Raw genomic sequence first — 20,685 nt, 5'->3', positions numbered from 1 at the left:
GCAGGAACTTTTTTTTGTCATGTGCCTTATCTTGTTTTTGTGATTGATAGGACTAAAAGTTTTCCAGTGTTGAATTGCAGGGCTGTCAGGTAGGTTGCTAACCATGTCTCCTGCTGTGTTGACACTTTGAACACTGATCATGATAGCACAAGGGGATAAAACCATATTCTGCACTAAATATAGTATATTGAATTGGAAAACTGGTAAGGGAGCTGGGATACTGACTGTCTCACTATTGTAGCTTCAAAGGCAAGATTATGTGCAGTAAGTGACATGACCGTATGGAGTAACAGGATGTATTTCTCTAGTAGTGAGGCATGGCTTTATTTTTACCTAGCTTCAGTAGAACGTATGATCTTGATCCACTTATATGTTATTGTTTCTTCTATGTGCTTAACAAACACAGCGGCTATATTTTGGGTAATCATTTATTTTACTTGCTTCAATAAAGTTGCACTAAAAGCCTCTCTTATTAAAGTTAAAAAAAAATCTCTCAGGCTGGTGTTCAACATCAGCACTTCTTGTCACTCTCTGTTGGGAGAGCAGTGATGGGAACAGAGGGAGGGGGCAGCTGTGAGGTGGAAGGAGCTAGTGGGCATAGCCTTTGTTTTTCTTTCTTCCCTTTCCAAACCGTGTGCTTATTGCCAGGTTAACTTGAATGCCCTAAACATAGTGGTCATCCCCGGACTTTCCAATCTGATCTTAATGTGTTGATGGCATTGTACCAAGCTGACAAGTGCTAAGCTCTGTATGGCGATAGGCAGAAGTCTCCTTACCAAGAAAGTGTCTGAAAACAGAAAACCATCATAGCCTGATACTTTATTTCAAAGCTGAACACAATCACTATTAAATAAACCTATATCTAGTCTAAATATATCTGGTTTCACTTTCTAGCCAAAGATTTCTTTAATGCCTTTGTTAGTCAGAGTACAACTCTTCTAAAATTCTTTTAACTGTGATTGGTGGTGACAGCTGATTAGTCTTCAGATAAGACAGATATGTGAGAAGAGTTCCTGCAATACAGTGTGTCTGGGCTCACTGGTGGAGGGAAGACTTTTATATTCTCCATATGATTGGTACAGGTTCTTCACTTTCTTATGCAGTATTGATTTGTCTGATTTCCTGAATAATTGGTTTGTGATTGATAGTTACTTGCTGTACTCTGATGCTAGAAAACTCTGTGTTCAAGAAGGTTGGTTCCTGTTCTCACGTGCTTTGGCAGAACTTCTTTATTCCTTTCTGCAGATTTGGCAGGGAGGGAGTTGTAACATAGTACTGCCTAGCAAACTTCAAAATATTTCCTGTAATTTATCTAGCAAAAACATCTTATATAACCAGTCCTTTTACTGTTTTAGTGAGGGTGGGGGGAAATAAAGAGAATAATTCAGAAAGCCTAGTCATTCCCTCCTGCCCCTGTTTTTCTTGTGTATGGGGTTTTATTGCTGACTGTGAATCGCCCTGCCTTTTTTTTTTTCCCTTTCTGCATGAAGAATATGATGTCTGGTTAATCCTCAAGCCTGCTGTATTTTAGCCTTAGTACAGGTTATCTTAATGCTTGCATAGAAATTATCTTGTAGATTTTCTATAATGCATAATAATTTTAACATGGACATTTAGGCTATTTCTCTAGGACTTCAGTGGGAGGTATTTGTAGTCCTTTATAATCTTAGAGTTTTTTCTGGATTATTTATGCAACATGCTTTTGAATAGTAGTATGGGATAAGACAGACCTCAGAGATTTTGTGTAAGCTACTCTCCCACAAAAAGGTAAATACAACAATTGAATAACCTAGTGATTCTACAGCCATAATGGTGATGTTTTTAAATGTCTAACTGCGGAACAAAATAGTTTTGTATAGCTTCATGAATAATTAATGAGATTAATTGTTGGATGATGAAAATGCAAAAGTAGCAGTTCTATGTATAAGCATAGATTTCATAGAACACTTAGTGTCTTTTAAGAGAATTATGTCATAATCCTAATGGCTAGGATAAACAAACTAGCATCCAAGTGAGTTATAAGGGGAGAGAGAGAGAGATTTGATTCCAGCGTGAATTAAGAACACAAAGTGGGCAGGAATTAGTAGTAAATTGTATTTATGTGGTTATCCAGAAGTTCTTTAAGAACACAAGCATTTATGTCGTGTGAAGATGGAGAGAGAAATCATGAGTTCATTTTCTGTGAAGAAGTTTCAGAAAGATTTAGAGGCAAGTATGGTGGTCTAAATGAGCTTTAATGAGCTAATTATAACTTACTCTTAATCAATGGAAGTAATATGAAAGAAAATTAATAATACTGAAAGATCTCTAGAGTACTGTGGGGCAAAATCTAGAAACCAAAATAAATTAAAGGTTCTTTTCTCTGTTTCTAAACCAAAAGTGTTGCTTTGCCACCAACAAAATTGATTCTTCTGCACAATGCTGCCATGGAATATGCTGAAGTACTGATTAGTTCATAACACATACGTAGTAATGCTAGAAATATGCTGCACAATATTGCATGGAATATACAACATATTGCAACATAGCTTTCAAAGCTTGTATATAAACACAGATGCTTTGCATGTTACGTAGAAAAACCCACGTTTTGAGTGGAAACCTAAGCTAGATTGCATTGGTGCAGGCACGGTTTGTGTGCACAAGTGCATTCTGCTCTATGCAAAAGGAATCCTGCAGTTATATTACAGAATCACAGAATGGTAGGGGTTGGAAGGGACCTCTAGAGATCATCTTGTCCAACCCCCTTGCTTGAGCAGGCACACCTAGAGCAGGGGGCACAGGAATGTGTCCAGGCGGGTTTTGAATGTCTCCAGGGAAGGAGACTCCACAGCCTCCCTGACCAGCCTGTGCCACTGCTCTGGCACCCTCACAGGAAAGAAGTTTTTTCTCATATTGAGGTGGAACTTCCTGTGTTCCAACTTGTGCCCGTTGCCCCTTGTCCTGTCATTGGGCACTAATGAAGAGAGCCTAGTCCCATCGTCCTGACACCCACCCTTTAGATATTTATAGGTATTGATGAAATCCCCCCTCAGTCTTCTCTTCTCCAGGCTGAACAAACCCAAGTCTCTCAGCCTTTCCTCATAAGGGAGATGCTCCAGTCCCCTGATCATCTTGGTAGCTCTCCGCTGGACTTGCTCAAGGAGTTCCACCTCCTTCTTAAACTGGGGGGCCCAAAACTGGACACAGTACTGCAGATGTGGTCTCACCAGGGCAGAGTAGAGGGGGAGGATAACCTCCCTCGATCTGCTGGCCACACTCCTTTTAATGCATCCCAGGATACTGTTGGCCTTCTTGGCCACAAGGGCACAGTGCTGGCTCATGGTGAGCTTGTTGTCCACCAGCACTCCCAGGTCCCTCCCAACAGAGCTGCTTTCCAGTAGTTCAGCCCCCAGCCTGTACTGGTGCATGGGGTTGTTCCTCCCCAGGTGCAGGACCTTGCACTTGCTCTTGTTGAATTTCATGAGGTTCCCCTTGGTCCAGCTCTCCAGCCTGTCCAGGTCTCGCTGGATAGCAGCACAGCCTTCTGGTGTATCAGCCACTCCTCCCAGCTTGGTATCATCCACAAACTTGCTGAGGGTACACTCTCTCCTATCGTCCAGGTCATTGATGAATATGTTGAACAGAATATTGTATGTGAGCTGCATTTAAGAATTATCTAGGGGACTCTGCCCTTCAGAAATGGACTGTCTGAAAGATTAAATAAAAATACTTTCATAGCCGCTTCATCCATTTTTTCATAGATTTTATTCTATTAAGTACAGGCTTCAGCTTCTTTTACAGACAGTTATGATTTAGTCTTGGGTTTGAGGGCAACTTAGTTTGTGTGGACTAATCAGCTAAGTTTAATAGAGGGTTTCTATATGTTGCAGGAGCTTGAGGTGTGTAAAATGCAGATCGTATAGGTCAGTATGTAAGTGTTTGTATAGATTCAGGGATAAGGTATTTAGTATTCTCCAGTTATGACTGCTGTCTAACTGTTCAGACACGTAGTCAACAAGAAAACTTAACAACAAATTACATCCTCCTCTTCAGAGACTACATAGAAGAACCATGGGCTTTAGGAACCTGTCTTTTGGGTAGAATGATTTAAGGGACCTAAAGAATGCAGAAATCCTTAAAGAGGTTTTAGTTGGAATACTGTAGAGTAACACTAGGCTACTAAAAAAAGACTTGGTAAATCATTATGGGATAATGAGGTTACTGACTTTTGTTTTTGAGAAGAAAATTGATAGGAATAGTTCTAGATTTATTTTGGATACTGTTACTGTGCAGTGATGAACGAGTGGAAAGTGTCAGACCTTTAGACATAACAGGAAATAAATGAAGTGTCGCATGCTTGTATGAAGAAGGATATGTGTATGTGCGATGTGCAAGTGATATGGTCCAGCCATCTCACCTTGCTGCCTGTCTTTTTGAGACTTGACTAGTGGAGGATAGATGAAACTAAAATGTTAAAGTCAGTTGTTGATCACACTTGTTCAAAGACGATCCTTCTCTTTGCCAGCTGCAGACAGGTTCTGCAAAGGTTAAATTCCTGGGCGGGGGGCGGGGTGGGGAAGGGTGGGGAGAGAAAATACATTCATGTCAGATTTAAAGCAAGTTGAAGGAACTTACTTAGCGAAGTTTAAATCCTGGATGAGTATTTACGTTTGTGGGGTTTTTATGTGCTTTCTGTGAAGCATGTGCAAAGTGGAATGCAGAAAACTGCTTTTAGGTTATATCCTTTCAGAAGTAGTCAAGTGTGGCCATATGTAATAGCTCTTGAGAAGGTTTCTATTGCATAAACCCAAATAGTTAAAAGCAATTTTAATGGCTCTGCTGCACTGAGGGCAGGATGGTAGGGAGAGCATGATTTATAGCATGAAGGAACAGGTGGGCTGTAAGAGCATGCTTACACTGGAGAGAAGGGTGGCAGCCAAAAACATGAGGACAAGATAAAACATCCTGTCTGGGTGGTCCTGCTTCTAAGAGCTACTAGACTGGAACACTTCACATACCTACTTCTTTAGTAGACTAGAGAAGGGCATCTCTTTATTGACACAAAAGGAGTCTTCTGACCAGATGGGAGAGCTGCAGATTTTCCTTATCTTAATCCCTGGTTGTTCACCTTGTGAGCCAGAGGAGGAGAGGGGAACATCTCTTAAGAGGAAGGAGGCATATAGCCACTAAGTGCCTGGCTCCTACTTCAGTACTTGAAACTGCTTTTTGTAATGGATTTTATATGTAGGTCCCACTGAGAGTGCAGGCTGCAAAGATTGCCTGTACTATCAAAATACTGTATTGTGTAGAGTATTCGAAAGGCAGCAGAAAGAAGAAACCAAGGTAGATTGGCTTTATTCTAAACATAGAAAGCTTTTTGCGCTCTCAGTGCATCATATTCTCATGGTGAATATCCCGCTGCAAGTCACCTCTGTCTGAGGAGAAAACACATGGAAATGTACTGAAAGGCTTTTCATATAAATAAACCTCAAACTCTAGTTTATGTCCTAAAATCTCGCATCTCGTCCTCTTCCAGTAGGCAAAAGAGGAACAGATCTTCAACTTGTGCATAAGGGTAGCTCAGGATTAATTTTGTAATCAAGAGTTTTTAAAAAGTAGTAAGGACATAGCCTTTGCTTTGGGGTTTTACAGAACTTAAGCAAGTGATATAGTGGGGTGGGTCAGGGATGTGACAGGACTTTTCTTTGTAATCTGATTTTTCCAAAATGTTTTGAAGCGTTGTTTACTGTCATTTTTCTTTAGCTTGAGGAAGCAGTCAGGCTTTCATCCTGGTGTTCACTGAATAATTTTTCTGTGTGCTTTTTCTGTTTGTGCTTATGTGGCCTTTGTATATGAATCTATTTTGAAAGTGGAGATCTGGTTGATTCCTACAAGCAGATAAAACTACTGGCATAGATGAAAAAGATACATCAAGGAAAATCTTGGTCTTTGTTTCTGTATCCTTAATAGGTAAAAATTTGGTTTCTTCCCCCGGCCTCAACCTACAGTTGTCTATCCAAAGTAACAAGAGGATTTGTGTCTTGATGTCTACCAAACGGCAGTGTCATTGAAGTGATGTAGATGAGTCTTACTTGAGATGAATTGTGCTGACTTGGTGGTTCCTTCCTTGGGATGTCTTATTTAATTTCTGAAATGTCTCTTAATTCTTTTATTACTTACATTATTGGAATTTTTAAAGGCTTTGTTCTATAAGCAGACAGAACAGGCAATGTCATTATTTGTCTGTGACTGCATCCTGCAAAAACATGACTAGTTAGTCCTGGTGAGACTTTTAAAGATGAACTCAGAATTTTGTAATGAAATTCATACACTGAGTTAAAAAGATTGGTGATTTGAGTGAAAATGTCATGTGAACAAACTATACTTGAAAATAGCTAAGCAAATAGCGATTTAAAACATGGACAATAACTTTCAGTCATGTGGTATAGTCGGTGCTGTTATCAGATGTGCAGAGGGAAAAGCTCTCAATTGTTCTTAAGTCAACTGGTAACTGAATCCATGTTTGTAGAGCTTGTCAACAAAAGGCTTTTTGTTCACAATTTGTGTTCATCCAGGACATGCCAATTACTGAGCATAAATAGAACAGAGTGTATGAACAGGCCAATATGACATGTTGCTCAATTTGTGACTTAACAAAAATCCATAATTTATATTAAAATAATTAGAATTACAGGTAAAAGCTACTCGTCAGGATATTTCAGATTTCTGCATGAATGAGCACAATGTAATTACTTTGAGGAAGCACACACTGCTGTATTTGATGTGGCAGCAAGATGTGCAACCCGGGCAAAACTCTTTCTGAATATTACTTGGGATCATTTCGTTAATTTAGTGCGGCAATACTGACTGGGGCAAAGCCAGTGGGTGCTCGATAAAAGAAGCAACAAGGCCTTTTATTCCTGCTGTTTGCAAATAAAGCATACTAAAGAAAATTATTCTAATCCTTTCCCCAAAATTTGTTCAGTTCCACCAAGCTTTGTTACCAGTGTAGTTGTGTGCCAATATGTGATTTGCATGTCAAGTAAGCATGACTGACTTTCTCTGCTGGGCCACTCAGCAACATGCATCGTCTTATTGTTGGTGTGATACTTGTGCCTCCTGTGCTCTTTACAAGAATCAGCATGCTTTTTGCAGGATGTTGCCCTGATCACGATGAATGAGTAGCAACGCAGGTGAAACAGTAGAAGACACATGTATGATTTTACTGAAAATTTTGTTTGCTGCATAGTGGGAACAAAAACCTGATTAAACAGGGACTGACCCTGAAAGAACAGAAAGAAATAACATTTGATAAATCCCCGCCTCTCTGTGTAATGGTTTTGTGTTAACTGTGCAAGTCACGTTTTTGATTAAAACATGTGTCCAAAGACGGAAGTTCCCAAACCGTATGAAATGCATTGAGATGGTGGGTGTGACTTGATAAATTAGGACATCATTTTAAGTTGTTGGCTTGGGAATTTTTTGTGGTGTGGAACAGAAACTTTGAGGTTTTTCCTCTACATTTGAGGAGTGTGCAAACTGTCTTGCTAGTGGAAAGGTATGTGTGTAGAAAGCACAGAAAAAGGATAAACACCAGATTAAGTTCGTTGCCAGGTTGGTCACTGGTTTAGACTCCTGTTATACTGAGACTGTGTTCCTTTTCTGCCCCTTTTTCAGGTAGCGGTGCTACAGCAGTTGTCCAGGCAGCGCTATGCAAACCTAGGCAAGAACGTGTAGCAATAAAGCGGATCAACTTAGAAAAATGCCAGACCAGTATGGATGAATTACTTGTAAGTAAATCAGCGGGGAACATACTACACGGAGATTGTCTTCTGTTTTGATTTTGGTTTTTGCTTGGTCCAAGAGTGAGGGTTGAAATTTATGCAGGATAATAGTGAGAAAAGGATTTGAAAATAATCTGAAAGAAGTATGCCCTTCCCCTAAAAATATATTTTACTAATATGTGTTTTCTAATGCCACAAAAACAAGAAGTGCAAATTTGAATTTTGGGATAACCAACTGTTGAGAACTGTGGGAAGAACCTTACCCCTTGCTTTCTGGAGACTCGATTTTCAAGAGATTACTGCCTGTTTGTCTTTTTTCTTACTACGAAGGAAAGATACATTTTTCTTTTGTTAAACACTGATTAAAAATATAAAGGTAAAATTTAGTAGGTCTCCTTAAAATGTCTAAAGCACCAAAACATGGCAAAAACTAGTTGTTGGATCATTTTGTAATGATTACTATTGAGGGGAAAGGTAGGAATGGCTTCACTTCCATCTATACAAGGAAATTCTTGTTAAAGCTAATAACATGCATTTGTCCTATAGGCCATAACAAGCCATTTGAGGAATGCTGTTTGTTAGGTCACTGATCAGAGGAGGAAGGGACCTGTAAGAGGCCCTTTGTAAAAAGGACTGCAAGTTTTTCCTCTGCACTGGTTATGCCAATCCAGGCAAAGTTGCAAAGAACTGTTAAAAAACAAAACCTGTTGCTTTCTAATGTTTCTAGTCAGCGTATTTATATATAGGCAGCATAACAAGAGTTGAAGGATACAAAACCATTCTAAAAGTGAGAACACTCTCTTCTGTTCCACAGGTTATACTACTGCCTAGAGACTGTGGGCTTTTTCTAATGCAGAAATTCCTGCCTCTGAAGGAAATGATCTCCTCAGCAGGGAATTGCCAGTGCAAAAGATATCTTGAATTTGATACAGAGGGTATGGTCCATCCAGTTTCTTCAGATAAAATGGCTTGTTTACAGTGGAGGACCCAAAACGCTCTTCCCCTGGTGATTGATGGCATTCACCTTCAGTTTATGTAACAGCTTGTATGGGACATTGTTGTGTTTTTTAGAAGAGGACTGTGGTAGTGGAACCTACTTCTGAGGTAGTGAGACTTATGTCAACTAAAAACTCAAAATATAAATCTGAACTGTGTTTAGAAAGAGAACAGCCCAAGGTGAGATGCTGTGCATGATGTATTAACATCTACAGCCCATAAAGAATATTTCTGTAAAACCAAAAATACTAATCATTGTAGTATAACATCAAAGTCTGACAATTTTTATTTAGAATTTGAACTAATAATGGGAATTAAGAATTTAAAAGTCACAGCAAATAAAGCCAAGACAAAACTGCCAAGAAACCTGCAAGAGATAGCCACGTGGTCTAGATAAATGACTGCAGCTAGTTACCAGGTTGTACAAAGTACCTTAGCAAGTGCTTGACTATCTTTACTGCTGACATGTCTCCACTGTCTGCCAAATGAGGCAATAGGTCTTGAATTTTTAGTCCATATTGCTTCCTTTTGCCACAAAGACAAGTGTCCATACCATCTTTTTTATTTTTTAACATAAGTCAGTTGCTGCTTTTCTGTGTTCAGATTTTGTGTTTCTTTAATTTGTTGATCTGTTTCGATCTGAACATAAATTCTGGCTTTCTGAGTTCCTGGTTAGGAGGTGTTTAAAAAAAAGAAAAGTCACGTATGCTTCCTTTTATTTTTTTTACGTGCATACACACATGTGCATGCATACACAGACATAATTTATTTTTTTTTCTGTGAGGGGAAGTATATTTACTCTGACTCAGTTCTATTAGAGAGATTTTAAGATTTTGTTTATAAAATAGAGGTGCTATTCTGGAAAAGGGCATCATCAACCTTCAAAAATCCTGTTACAACTGTACTAACATTTTTATTTCAACTGATAATACTTAGAATGCTCTTGCATTTTGGGATACTGGTTTTGAATCTGCTCAGTTTTCAATCACTTGTTTTTCTGATCAAACAGTTTTCGCTGGCACAGGGATGTTCTAAAACTCTGTCTGCCCTCGGAACGTGGTGTTTTTTAAAATCCTGCTGCTGAATGCTTATGGATGGTGTGCAAAGGCACCGTTCACAAATTCTTAGCTGTGTGGCCTTCAGAGAAGTGGAAAATGCAGCAAGCCTGGTGCCCATTGTAAGCAGACTTAGGATTTGGGTCAGTGTCAGTTAAAATAGAAGGGCAATGGGGGAGGAAGTTTAAATAATACTAAGGTTATACAAACTGCCAAACTCCTGAAATTCAATACTTTGTTTCCTGCATTGTCCTGTGTTCTCACTATTGTAGGCTAAATGTAACTTAATCCTATCAGCCAAGGAAAAAGTTCCTGTCCTTAGTGTTGTCCTGACTGGATATGTTCCCCCATCCTGTTACCTCCACTTTTTTAAACCAGACAAAAAACCCAACACTACAAACCACAGAATAGTCTATAGAATAGCTTATTTGATTGAATAGATTTTCTAAACTGTTTGCATTTCTCCTCTGGATAGCCCTTCGAGGCAGGCTCTCTGGAGGGGAGCCCCTGGTGTGTTATACCCATCCCCTCAAACAGCTGTACCCAGGGTGCCCAGGGAGGAGGCTGCAGGGAAGCACCCACAGAGCTGTGGCACCTACGTGGCCACTGGCAGCTGGACCTGGCCCTGTGGGCGCTGCAGCTGAGCACCCCGCCTCGCAGTTGCTTATTAACTGTGTCACCCACCTGCCCTTAGGCTGACACGTTTTTGTGCAGCTGCTCAGTGAAACTGTATCAGGAATAATCTGGCTGAAAAGAAGTTAGTTTTTAACTTGGGCTTGGGATGAGGGAGAGACTCTAAATTTTAAGTGCCATTTTGGCTTTGGTGCTATTGAATATCTAAAGTGATGTGACAGGAAGAAGGCTCCAGGGCATTCTCCTGGACATCCTGCTGCAAGCTTTTCCTCTGGCAGTGTATTTTAAGTGAATGCTTTTCTGCCTCACCTGTGCATATCATGGGCCTCAGCCAAATAACTGAAGTTTGTGGATCCTTACCATTCTGTGTGTGATAGGGGCTCTCCAAAACTGCAAGTCTGAACTTAATACCACCTTGACTAAAATTTAATTCCTTATCTTTCATGGTGTGCTTTCTATTAATTTATTTTTGTTTTGCAAAGAATCTCTGGAAAAAGTCACCAAAGCTGAGACCCAAGATGCCTTTGGCCATGGTTACTGTGATAACTCAATTTTTGCTGGCAAGTTGATGCATGCAGACAAAATATTCAAAGCACTTTTCAGTTAAAGATTATGGAGTTTATCATGGTCGGTTAGTTACATTTCTGCATTATTAATGTGCAAGTAAAATAGATGAGGTGTATTTTTGCCCAGTAGTGGCAGGTACACTTTTTGAGCCATCATTACATTACCAGCATAGGAAAACAGTAAAACAATATAAGAAATTATATAGTAATGAAGAGTGGGAGAGTTGTGGTTAAGATTTGGTATGGATAGCTGAATTAAGAACCTGAGGCAGTAATTTGATTTGTGTTTAAGCTGACATGTCTGCTGGGAAGGGAAATCTGCCCCACATATATTTATTCTGTTTTCTACTTACTGTCTCCCAGTGGGGGAAAGCTCTTTTGCAAATTGCTTGATTAGTCAGGCTCGTTGCATGACTATCCTTCTGTGGTTCAGAGCTCAGAAGGTGCCTAGGGAGGAGGACTTTTGACAAGACTAGCTGAAGTGTGTGTCAAACTACAGCCTGACTTAATAGTCACCAACAGGCATCATAAGATTAAATCTCAGTCTTTAATACATACAATTAACTTTTTGTTTAGAAACCTGTTGTGATCTCAAGTGCATGGCAAGTAGTAATTAAAAAAACCCTTTTTCAAACACTTGCTGATTTGAGGTTAAAAGTTGAAAAAGGCATCTGTGGCAACCTTAATCAATCTAAGTGGAACTGTCATAGTGCCTGCCTTGTGCCAGTGCTGGTGAGTCAGCGTGTAGCACAGGCCCACCTGAAAGCAGTTGCTTTTCAAGGGAGGGAGGGGAGGTGGAAGAGTTTGTTTTTTAGCTGGATTGGCTCCATCACTGGCTCACCTTCCAGGAGCATGTCTGTGGGACCAGGTATGGATCAGGACTGTGTGGTCGGGGCGGAGAGGGAAAAGTAGGGATCTTCAGTAAGGCATCTTAAATTGGTGTGAGGCCAAACCCTCCAGTACAACTTTGGCAGGAAAATGAGAGCTGCTGGAAAGGTGTTACAGAACAATTATGTGAAAGACTGTATAGAATAAGGACTCTGCTTGAAATAATAGATACAAGGCAGTCATTCTTAATGTGTACAGCTGTGGCATGTCATAGATGGTGTTACTTGGTAGTGCCACGTTGTGCATCTGTTGGTGACTCTGTGCTCCTGTAGTCAGTTGTTTCCTCTGACTTTTGATCTGTAACACTGCTGTAACATTTTTCTTCTTGCGCTTCTGTTTGATTGCGTGGCTCTGGTGTGCACCTGTTCATCCCACAGTAGCCGAGCCAGTGGTGCTGTGTCCTTTGTCCGTTAGCTTCCTTCCTCCTTTCTGACCTGCTCCCATTCTACTCTTTTCATATCCCTTTTGAACAGGAAAGGCAGTAGGTTTTGATCTTTCTTTGTGTTTTGTTGTCCAGCCTGTACCCACGCCTTCAGCTCTTGGAGACTGCTCATTTTTCATTGCTCACTCTGAATTTGGGACTTCAACAGTGATTTCTTTGCTGCTCAGAAGAAAATTGATGTAGTTATGCCTGGCCAAACCTCCCTCGTGTTCTTTGCAATAATGTTTTTGTCTTGCATGTAGATCTATAGGTAAATTGAAATGTTATGGTGCCTTGATGCATATTCTGTGCATGCTTCAGTTCTGTTATACTATTTCACTTTGGAAATTAAACTTTCTCTCTATACAAGCAGAACTGATAGCTGGCTATGTTATGTTGGGCTTTGTATTTCTTACAGAAAGAAATTCAAGCAATGAGTCAATGCAATCACCCCAATGTGGTAACCTATTACACATCTTTTGTGGTGAAGGATGAACTTTGGCTCGTTATGAAGCTGTTAAGTGGGGGTAAGTTACTGGTTTTACTGGTTTAGCTGCAAGGAAATAGTATGATTTTTTTCTCGTGTACCTTCTTTGAGTTAATTGACCTAAACCAAGTGAGGAGGTGGGGAGAGAGACTACATAGGATGAATCTTGAGACATAGGCATGTTATAGCAGGAAAGTACAAGCTTAAAAAGTTTGTATATGTGTATTGATAGTACAGACTAAGAATTACTGGGATAAATTCTGTTGATCCAACTGCTGTAATTTTTAATTGTGAATCAATATATAAAATTTGCTATTAAGGCTGCATAGGGAAAACTGATGAGAATTAAGTCACTCCTGTCAGTGTGGCCTTTTGAATTTCTCCAGAATCCACTGTATTTTTGTAAAAATGCATGTATTTCTGACTTTGTAGTGAGTGTTTCTCATTCTTTATTCAAGGAAGATTCTCCCTAGGACAGACATTATACATGTTGGATTTTTTTTTTATTACTTAAACTAACCAAACACTCATTACAGTTTTTATAATGATGGTTAATGGTGTGAAAATCTTATTTGGTTCTGGGAGAGTGAAAAGGGGCTGTACTGAATATGCTTGTAGCTAAGAAAAGCAAGGCTCCAAAATAAGATGTCGTGGTCCTGGCTGCTACATCATGTTCTTCAAAATTAGTCTTCATGACAGCAGACTACTGCATCATCATGCTAGAAAGCAAAGACTGGAAGTGCTCATAAAGTAACCCCATTACGTCACATTTGGTTGAATTGTTCAGTTCAATCGAAAGCAAACATAGACCCTGAGAGAAACCAGTGATTCATGACAGGAATTTACGGTGAGCTGTTGAAAAAATGCTTGTGTAAGAAGAAAATGTTGCTTTAGATTCCTTGAAATTTATGATAACTGAAATTCAATGTCAAACTGGGTGTCACTAGGGATGTTATTCCCTGCAAACAAACGATGGCATCTCCTTCTAGTCTTGCAGCTTAATGTTTACATTGTGAACGTATGAACCATAATCTGAGCTGGATAATAAACCAAAACCTTTGCTGTTTGTGTCTGTTTAAATGTGGAATACTCCTGAATTTTTAATAAATGGTAGCTTAGCAAGCTGTTAGCAGATCTTTCTATGGATAATTGAGTGTTAGAGTATTCTTGACAAAAACCAGTGCTTTCTTTCTTTTTTGAATGAGGAAGCAGCATGCTTTATTCTGAGAGCTAGTTGCATGAGGTTTTTAGCTATATGTGCAAAGATTTAAATTACAGTAGCATAGAAAGAATGAAGAAATATAACTTTCTCAAGAATCTGATATAATAATGCTGTATATATGCTTTTTTCTTTCCTGGATCTGCAATATAGGTTCAATGCTTGATATAATAAAGTATATTGTCAACAGAGGAGAGCACAAAAATGGTGTCCTTGAAGAACCCATAATAGCAACAATTCTTAAAGAAGTTTTGGAGGGCTTAGACTATCTACATAGGAATGGGCAAATTCACAGGTAGGAGCATATACACCGGGAAAAGTATTTTCAAAGTTGTGTGTATAGTTTTTTTGATCCTGGTTAGCTGCAGTTGTTTGGCTAAGCAAACTGTATCGCCTCTTTCACATACTGTAAATGTGATCAGAAATTATCAAATGATAATACTTGGGCAGATGCTATAATCTTGACTGCAGTTTGTCAGTAATACTTAGTACTTGCCTGGTCTTTATCCTGTCTGTGTTGCTTACAGTTAGGATTGGTTTGTGCTACACTAAGTACACCAGAACTGTGGTCTATACTCCTGTGCCTCCTGGAACTCCAAATCTAGTTTATGTTACATGGTCTGTGACTTGGTTATTGTGTTGCACAGTAAACCGATAATGCTCAGGCACTGCTGTATAAATGTGATATTCCCCACCACCACTCCCAGGTATTCAGTAATATCTATTACAGTTCTACAGACCGCTCTTCTATGACTGCACGTGAAGCTGGGATTGGTACTATGAAGCTACATCTTGGTGTATATGCATCTAGTGATTGTTCTTTTCTGTATATTCTCTCTCCACTGACTTTCTCAGTGTAAACTGTGCAGATCCCCTGGGGTGATCTGTACGTACCTGCTGTAGCAATCCACAGGTTGCTTCCACTGTTGGGGTGTTGAAAATGCTGTACTCTGTCCTCCCTAATTAATTTTACTGAGGTAAATTTTCCTTTTAAGGAAGGCGCCTACAACAGGCTGTCTTGTCTGTTTCAAGCATTAGCCTTTTATAAGGTGGTCTTTTTAAACAAAAGCAGATTCTCTGAGAATGGAGGTAGTGCAGATGTAGCACAGTAATTGTTCTCTATGTGTACTTCTTATGTCTCGTCTTATAAATGAACTGCTTCCTTTTGCAGAGAGAAAATTGAGATAAATGGAGACATAAAGAACAATTATCTTGATTTCTGGTCTGGAATGCCAAAGATCTGCCAGAAACCTTAATTCATAGTCTTCTGTTAATCTGATATTGTTGCAGAAGGAACACTTACTAGCTTTTAAGGATAACAGGACCCTCTGAGGTCAGATTTGGGATTTCCCCTTTCAATTCTTAAAGAACTTCAAAAGATAAAAAGAGAGAGATCTGTTTGAAACGTCTGAGATTTCTCCTTTTTTATAACATCTAACTTGTAAACTGTGCAGTACCACCGAAGTCCTGTTTAAGACAATACAGTGTGCATTCTTTTTCCCGTATACGTTGTAGGTGAGAGCTGTGGCAGTTCAGGGAATGCTCTGTTAGGCGGTGGTTGCCAGTTGGAGACATTTCCAAAACTGTTCAGGGACTTTGTTCTGTCTTTTCAATACATTTTTGTTTATGTATAAGGGAACAGGTTATGTTACCTTTCAGTAGTAATGTGTTCATTATTTTCAGTAAATCTTGGAAAGACTGATTTGCTCAAATTCTTAATGTTTATGATACATTCTGTATGAAAGATTTATCCTGTGCATTAATAATGGAATGCACATTTCTATCAAAAAAACCCCAACCAAACAGCCAGAAATGTTCCTTTGTAACATTATGCGTTAAATGGATATAGTTGACTGTAAGCACGTGCTGAATTTTTGACAGAATCGGTGTCAAGTCACTTTTCATCATGGTACCCTATCGCAAAATATGGTTGCTGTTCCTGAACTTTAATAGCTTCATTGGGTAGAAATCTACAGTATATTTACCTTTCTTGAAGATGGGTCTCTTCTCTGAAGACATCAGAGGAGAACTTTTTTCCCACTTCTATTTTTCATTGGTAGTACAGTTGGATATGAGAAAGCATTAATTCTTGCTTTAAAGCTCTGAAAGCTCTCAATTTGTGAGATTATATTTATAAAAGGGAGTAAAAACTGTCTTTGGATGTAAATATTTCTGTTCTCAAAATCTATCCCTGAATTCTGCTCATTTTATGCCAAAGCTGAATTTGGGTCTTTATACGAGAATTTGTGAGAGTTAGAGTTTTGCACTCTGTTTTATTGTAAATCAGTTACATTTTATATTTTGTTTCCTGTTTATTTTTTAAATTTTAAAATGCTATCTTGTAAAACTAATTAGTATACAGTATTTATTTACATAAAATGTGCATATATGTACTTTCATACATAAAAGTAACCTCTGTTTGTACATTCTAGAGATTTGAAGGCTGGCAACATTCTTCTGGGTGAAGATGGCTCTGTACAAATAGCAGGTAATGGCAGTGGTAGGTTAACTGCTAAATAGAAGAAAAAGGTAATTCCAGCTGGATTAGGGGCAACAGATACAAGTTTTTCTGTTGGCTTTTAACTATTCTTTTGGAGTGCTGTAGTTATCTGGTTTCAGATTTCAGGGTTCTTGGTTAATGGACATGATTTGGAAATTATTCAGTATTTTTCTGAGTCCCATCAAATACGTAAGGAAACTTTTTAATAACCTCTTAATGTTTCCTTTTGAACCACCCGTGTACTTTAAACAGCTTGCAAATGGTACCAACTCATATTTTTGTTCAAGTTTGGTTCATTTTTTTTCTGCAAGTAATTGTAATAGTGCTTGGGGCTTCAAAATTCTGTGTGTACTGCCCTTCATGAGGACCTTGGCTATAACTTACATCTCATGAATCTCAATGAGCAGTTATCTCACTGAGAATTATTTTTGGCATTTCTACCATTTGTCTTGCAGTGGTATGGGTTGGATACAGTTTAGTATCTTAAATATCCTCTGAATGTATCTATATGCTTCCTGAGTGATAGTCCATAAGAATCGGGTGGTTTGGTTTTCATAACAGCTTAAGTACTGAAGCAAGATCCTGTATCCCATCTCTCAAGTTAGTATCAGATACCTGGGAAATAGAGTGAGCAGGTGGCGATACCTGCTGCATCTCCCAGCGTACTCCCAGGCCTTTCACAGTTTGTATATAGCTCTTGTCTGAGCGATGAAAGCTGTGTGTTTAGTAGCCCTCCCTTAGTAATAAAAATGACTATAGCCAAAAGGTCTTTTTCATATAAACAATGTTTTCAAGGTACTGTGTAAATGTATATTTTGAGGTCTTCAGTATGGCAGTGTCTGAAGTCTATGAAACTGGACAGGAAAAGATTGGCTGGCAGTTGAACAATTCACTAATTGAACCAGTTTTAAATCTTCTGTTTTGAATTCAAGACTTTTTAACTAGGTAGTCAATTTTACAGGGTTAATTTTAATAAGATAATATTTATTCATTCACTGGATTATACTTTACAGTTGTCTTCGCTTTGTATAGCACTTTGGGCAACTGCTGAGATTCTAGGTCTGTGGTGTTCCAAGTATTTTTCAGATATTCTCATACTGTAAAGGAGTAGATGTCCAACCAACTGAATTAAAAATAATGATAACAAAAAAGTTGAAACATAAAATCTCATGAGCCATCTGAAATAAAGCTGTTGACTTTATTACTTTCACACTTAATCGAATCTACTCTTCTGGTAATTGGATAACATTTAAACAAGAGCTTTGTTTGTCTCTTTCTAGTTCAACTCCAGGGCTTGGTTTCTTGACCTTTTCCTCCTTTTTTGCTGTAGGCATCTTAATGAGTTAAGGGCTTTAATTGTGCTGCTAGGGCATTCAGTGCATGTGGGGCTGAGGAAGCTCTGTGGCTGGATAGGTATGTGGAATGTGTTGTTTTGTGATGCACTATTTCAATACCAGGTTATTTCTGACCTTCAGGTGAAAAATGTAGCAGTGTCAAAACTTGCTTGTTGATGTGGGGCTGTTCTGTTTGGGACAGTTGACTGCACATTAACTAAAAGCCAATTTTGAATGTCAAAAAGGCTGAAATGAATCCTTCTTATATCTTTTTGCCTTGATAAAGTAAAATCTCCTTTCATATTTGGAGAACAGATACCTGATAATTTTGCTTCTTTTTATTTGCTAGAAAAACTTAGGTTCTTTTGACTGCTTGTTCTCCTGCACCCTAAGCTTCTATAATGAAAAGATCTATATCCATAGCGCACACTGCTAATATATATGAGGAGTAATATTTGAAGACACAGTTGTATATTAGTTTTTCTTGGTTCTAAGGGGCTGTGGCTCATTAATGAACCTTAACCCAGTTTTTCTCTGACAAACTATTCTGTGCAGATATAGAAGAACATAGATTCTTCAAAGAATCAGGATGGCTCTACAGAGACCTCTGATTATGGACTTCAGAGGTTCTGCACAGAGAATCTGCTTAGTCTTTGGGAAAGAGGAAAATACGTATCTTTTTGTTTAAATTGGGAGGCTCATTTTTAAAGTACAAAATTCCTCTGTACAGAGCAGGATACTTTTGACTTGTTCACAAATACAATGTTAAATAGTCATTGCAGTTCCTCAGCTCCAACATTCTATTTAAAACTGTTGGGTTTTTAACACCTGGTGCTTTGGGCAAACAAGATGTCTGGTGTTTCATCAGGGTTTCAGCCTTCTAAGCTTGAATTGCCTGGCAAAGGTCAAAATATCAAAGAAACCAGTAAAGGAATGGATATGTGAGATGCTGTAAGGAGCGTATAGCAAAGAGCAATCATACAGAGAGATTGGTGAAGTGTAGAAGGTATGGGCTGTATGATGTTGTTTAGTCCGTACAAGAAATGACCGTTTCAGTAAAACCTGTCAGAAAAAGAATGTATGTTTTGAGTTTTCTAGGCAGAAGATCTTGGTCTTCATTTTTGTGTGTAGGTGGCTGTGTGAACGTACCCATTGCACAAGTGTTTCTCAAGGTGTTCACTCCTGTGATAATCCATACCCACAGAAATGTTTGGAAAAGATCTGGTTAAAAATAAGCAGAGCCTATGCCTCAGATAATCAAGCTAGATGGAGGAGAAAGATTTAACGGGGACAATTGTTTGGCTGCCCAAGCTTTCCTTGGCCAGCCCTATTCTCACAGAAGCTTGATGGTTTATTTCTCTCCCAGTCTTAACTGTGACCCTACATGGGGCCTTGGCTGAGCCTTAGGCTAAAGTCTACAGTCACTGTCAAGGTGGGAAAGTTAGGGGAAAAATGTTTTTGTAGCCTGTGCCTTCCTGCAGCAGCTGCTTTGCAGCTCCACTGCCATGGAAGCAGTGGCTTTCTCTCTTTCTGAAGCCTGATCCTGACCCTAGTGAGCTTGATTTTTGGCTGAGGCTTGGCCAAGAGCCTCGGCCCTGACTGAGGTGAAAAATCTGTAAGGTACGAGATGTTTTTGCAGGCTGAGCCTTCCCTTAGTGGGCTTCTTGCAGCCCAGCTCCCTTGGAGGCCATAGGAGTCTCTCTCCTAACCCTATGCCTGACACTAACTCTGGATGTTGGCCTTGGCTGAGGTGAAGATGATGTTAGGGAATAAATGATTTATAGGCTGTGCTTATTTGGGCAGCTCTGTTTCCTTTAATTTCAAAATGCTTTTTTAATAAAGTGAAATCAGGGCTCACCATTAAATTTGGGTTTTCTTTGGTATTTGCTGTAACTTTTAGTGCCTAACACTGAATTGTTCAGCTCTTTCCTTGTAATACATTTCCCTTTCCTTTTAATGTAAACTGTTCTCAGTAATACTTTGTCTCCTATGTGGTAGGAAGCTTGCCACTGTAGGTCATGTCTTTTCTTAAATAACCTGTATTTGTGAAAGCTATGTCTGGGATGGGAAATTAAAGTCTTGTATTTATTGAGTAGCTATCAAAGTGTTCTTTCTCTCAGTAACCATACAACAGTGTTTGACTAGTATTATAGTGCAATGTTCACCATTGCCTCTTTCTCAGTGAGGTGTTGCAATGTTTCATTTTGAAGGTTATGTAGGAAGAGATTTTACTTACTTTATGGGTGTTTTTTTTTCATTGTTCTCCCTCACCCATTTATATTTGTTGTTTGTTATCCTTTTCAAAACTGATGTCATGTTAATGGGGAAGAACAGCAGTTGGGGAGCAAAGGTTAAGTCAGAATTTTAGCTGTGTATCTCGGTTCCTGAAAGGACCTGTAAACAACGGTCCAATACAATCTACTTATCTTTGGTACTAAAGGGGTATAATTTTTTTTCTTATTTATTTATCCTATTCAGCATTTCCTTATATGCAATAGTTCCTCTTCAGAAGACTGCCAGTAATACCAGCATTGATTTTTAGGGCATTAAAAACTTAGAAGCAGGTGTTTGAGGCTGTTCATGCTTTCCAGAAATACAAGCATAACCAATCTCTTTAATAACTCTAGCAATTTTGGAGGAAAAAAATGGGTTGTTTTTTTATTCATCAAGCAAGCTGCAGGGAAAACTAAAGAATATTGCTTGAAGCTTGCTTTCTTACTTGTCTACTGTATTGATGTGTGTTTTAGTGATGTAGATGATGTCCAGAATTTGAGTCTGTGATGCTTAATGATTTAGTGGAATGTAATGATAAAACTACATTTT

At 38.9% G+C, this 20,685-nt stretch overlaps 1 protein-coding gene across 1 annotated transcript in view; it reads left to right on the top strand.

Annotated features, from left to right (window-relative positions):
• Positions 1 to 20,685, top strand: part of STK39 (serine/threonine kinase 39) — a 105,487-nt gene that overhangs the window by 15,353 nt on the left and 69,449 nt on the right. Inside the window, exons 2-5 of the mRNA XM_064451515.1 lie at positions 7,657 to 7,769; positions 12,741 to 12,849; positions 14,182 to 14,323; positions 16,461 to 16,516. Of these exons, the coding sequence (XP_064307585.1) occupies positions 7,657 to 7,769; positions 12,741 to 12,849; positions 14,182 to 14,323; positions 16,461 to 16,516 (420 nt within the window). The remainder of the gene's footprint in view (positions 1 to 7,656; positions 7,770 to 12,740; positions 12,850 to 14,181; positions 14,324 to 16,460; positions 16,517 to 20,685) is intronic.

This window comes from Phalacrocorax carbo, chromosome 5, assembly GCF_963921805.1.
Source record: "Phalacrocorax carbo chromosome 5, bPhaCar2.1, whole genome shotgun sequence".
Taxonomy (NCBI): Eukaryota; Metazoa; Chordata; class Aves; order Suliformes; family Phalacrocoracidae; genus Phalacrocorax; species Phalacrocorax carbo.
The sequence above is the reverse complement of the archived record's forward strand: the minus strand, read 5'-3'. Positions and strand labels throughout refer to the sequence as shown.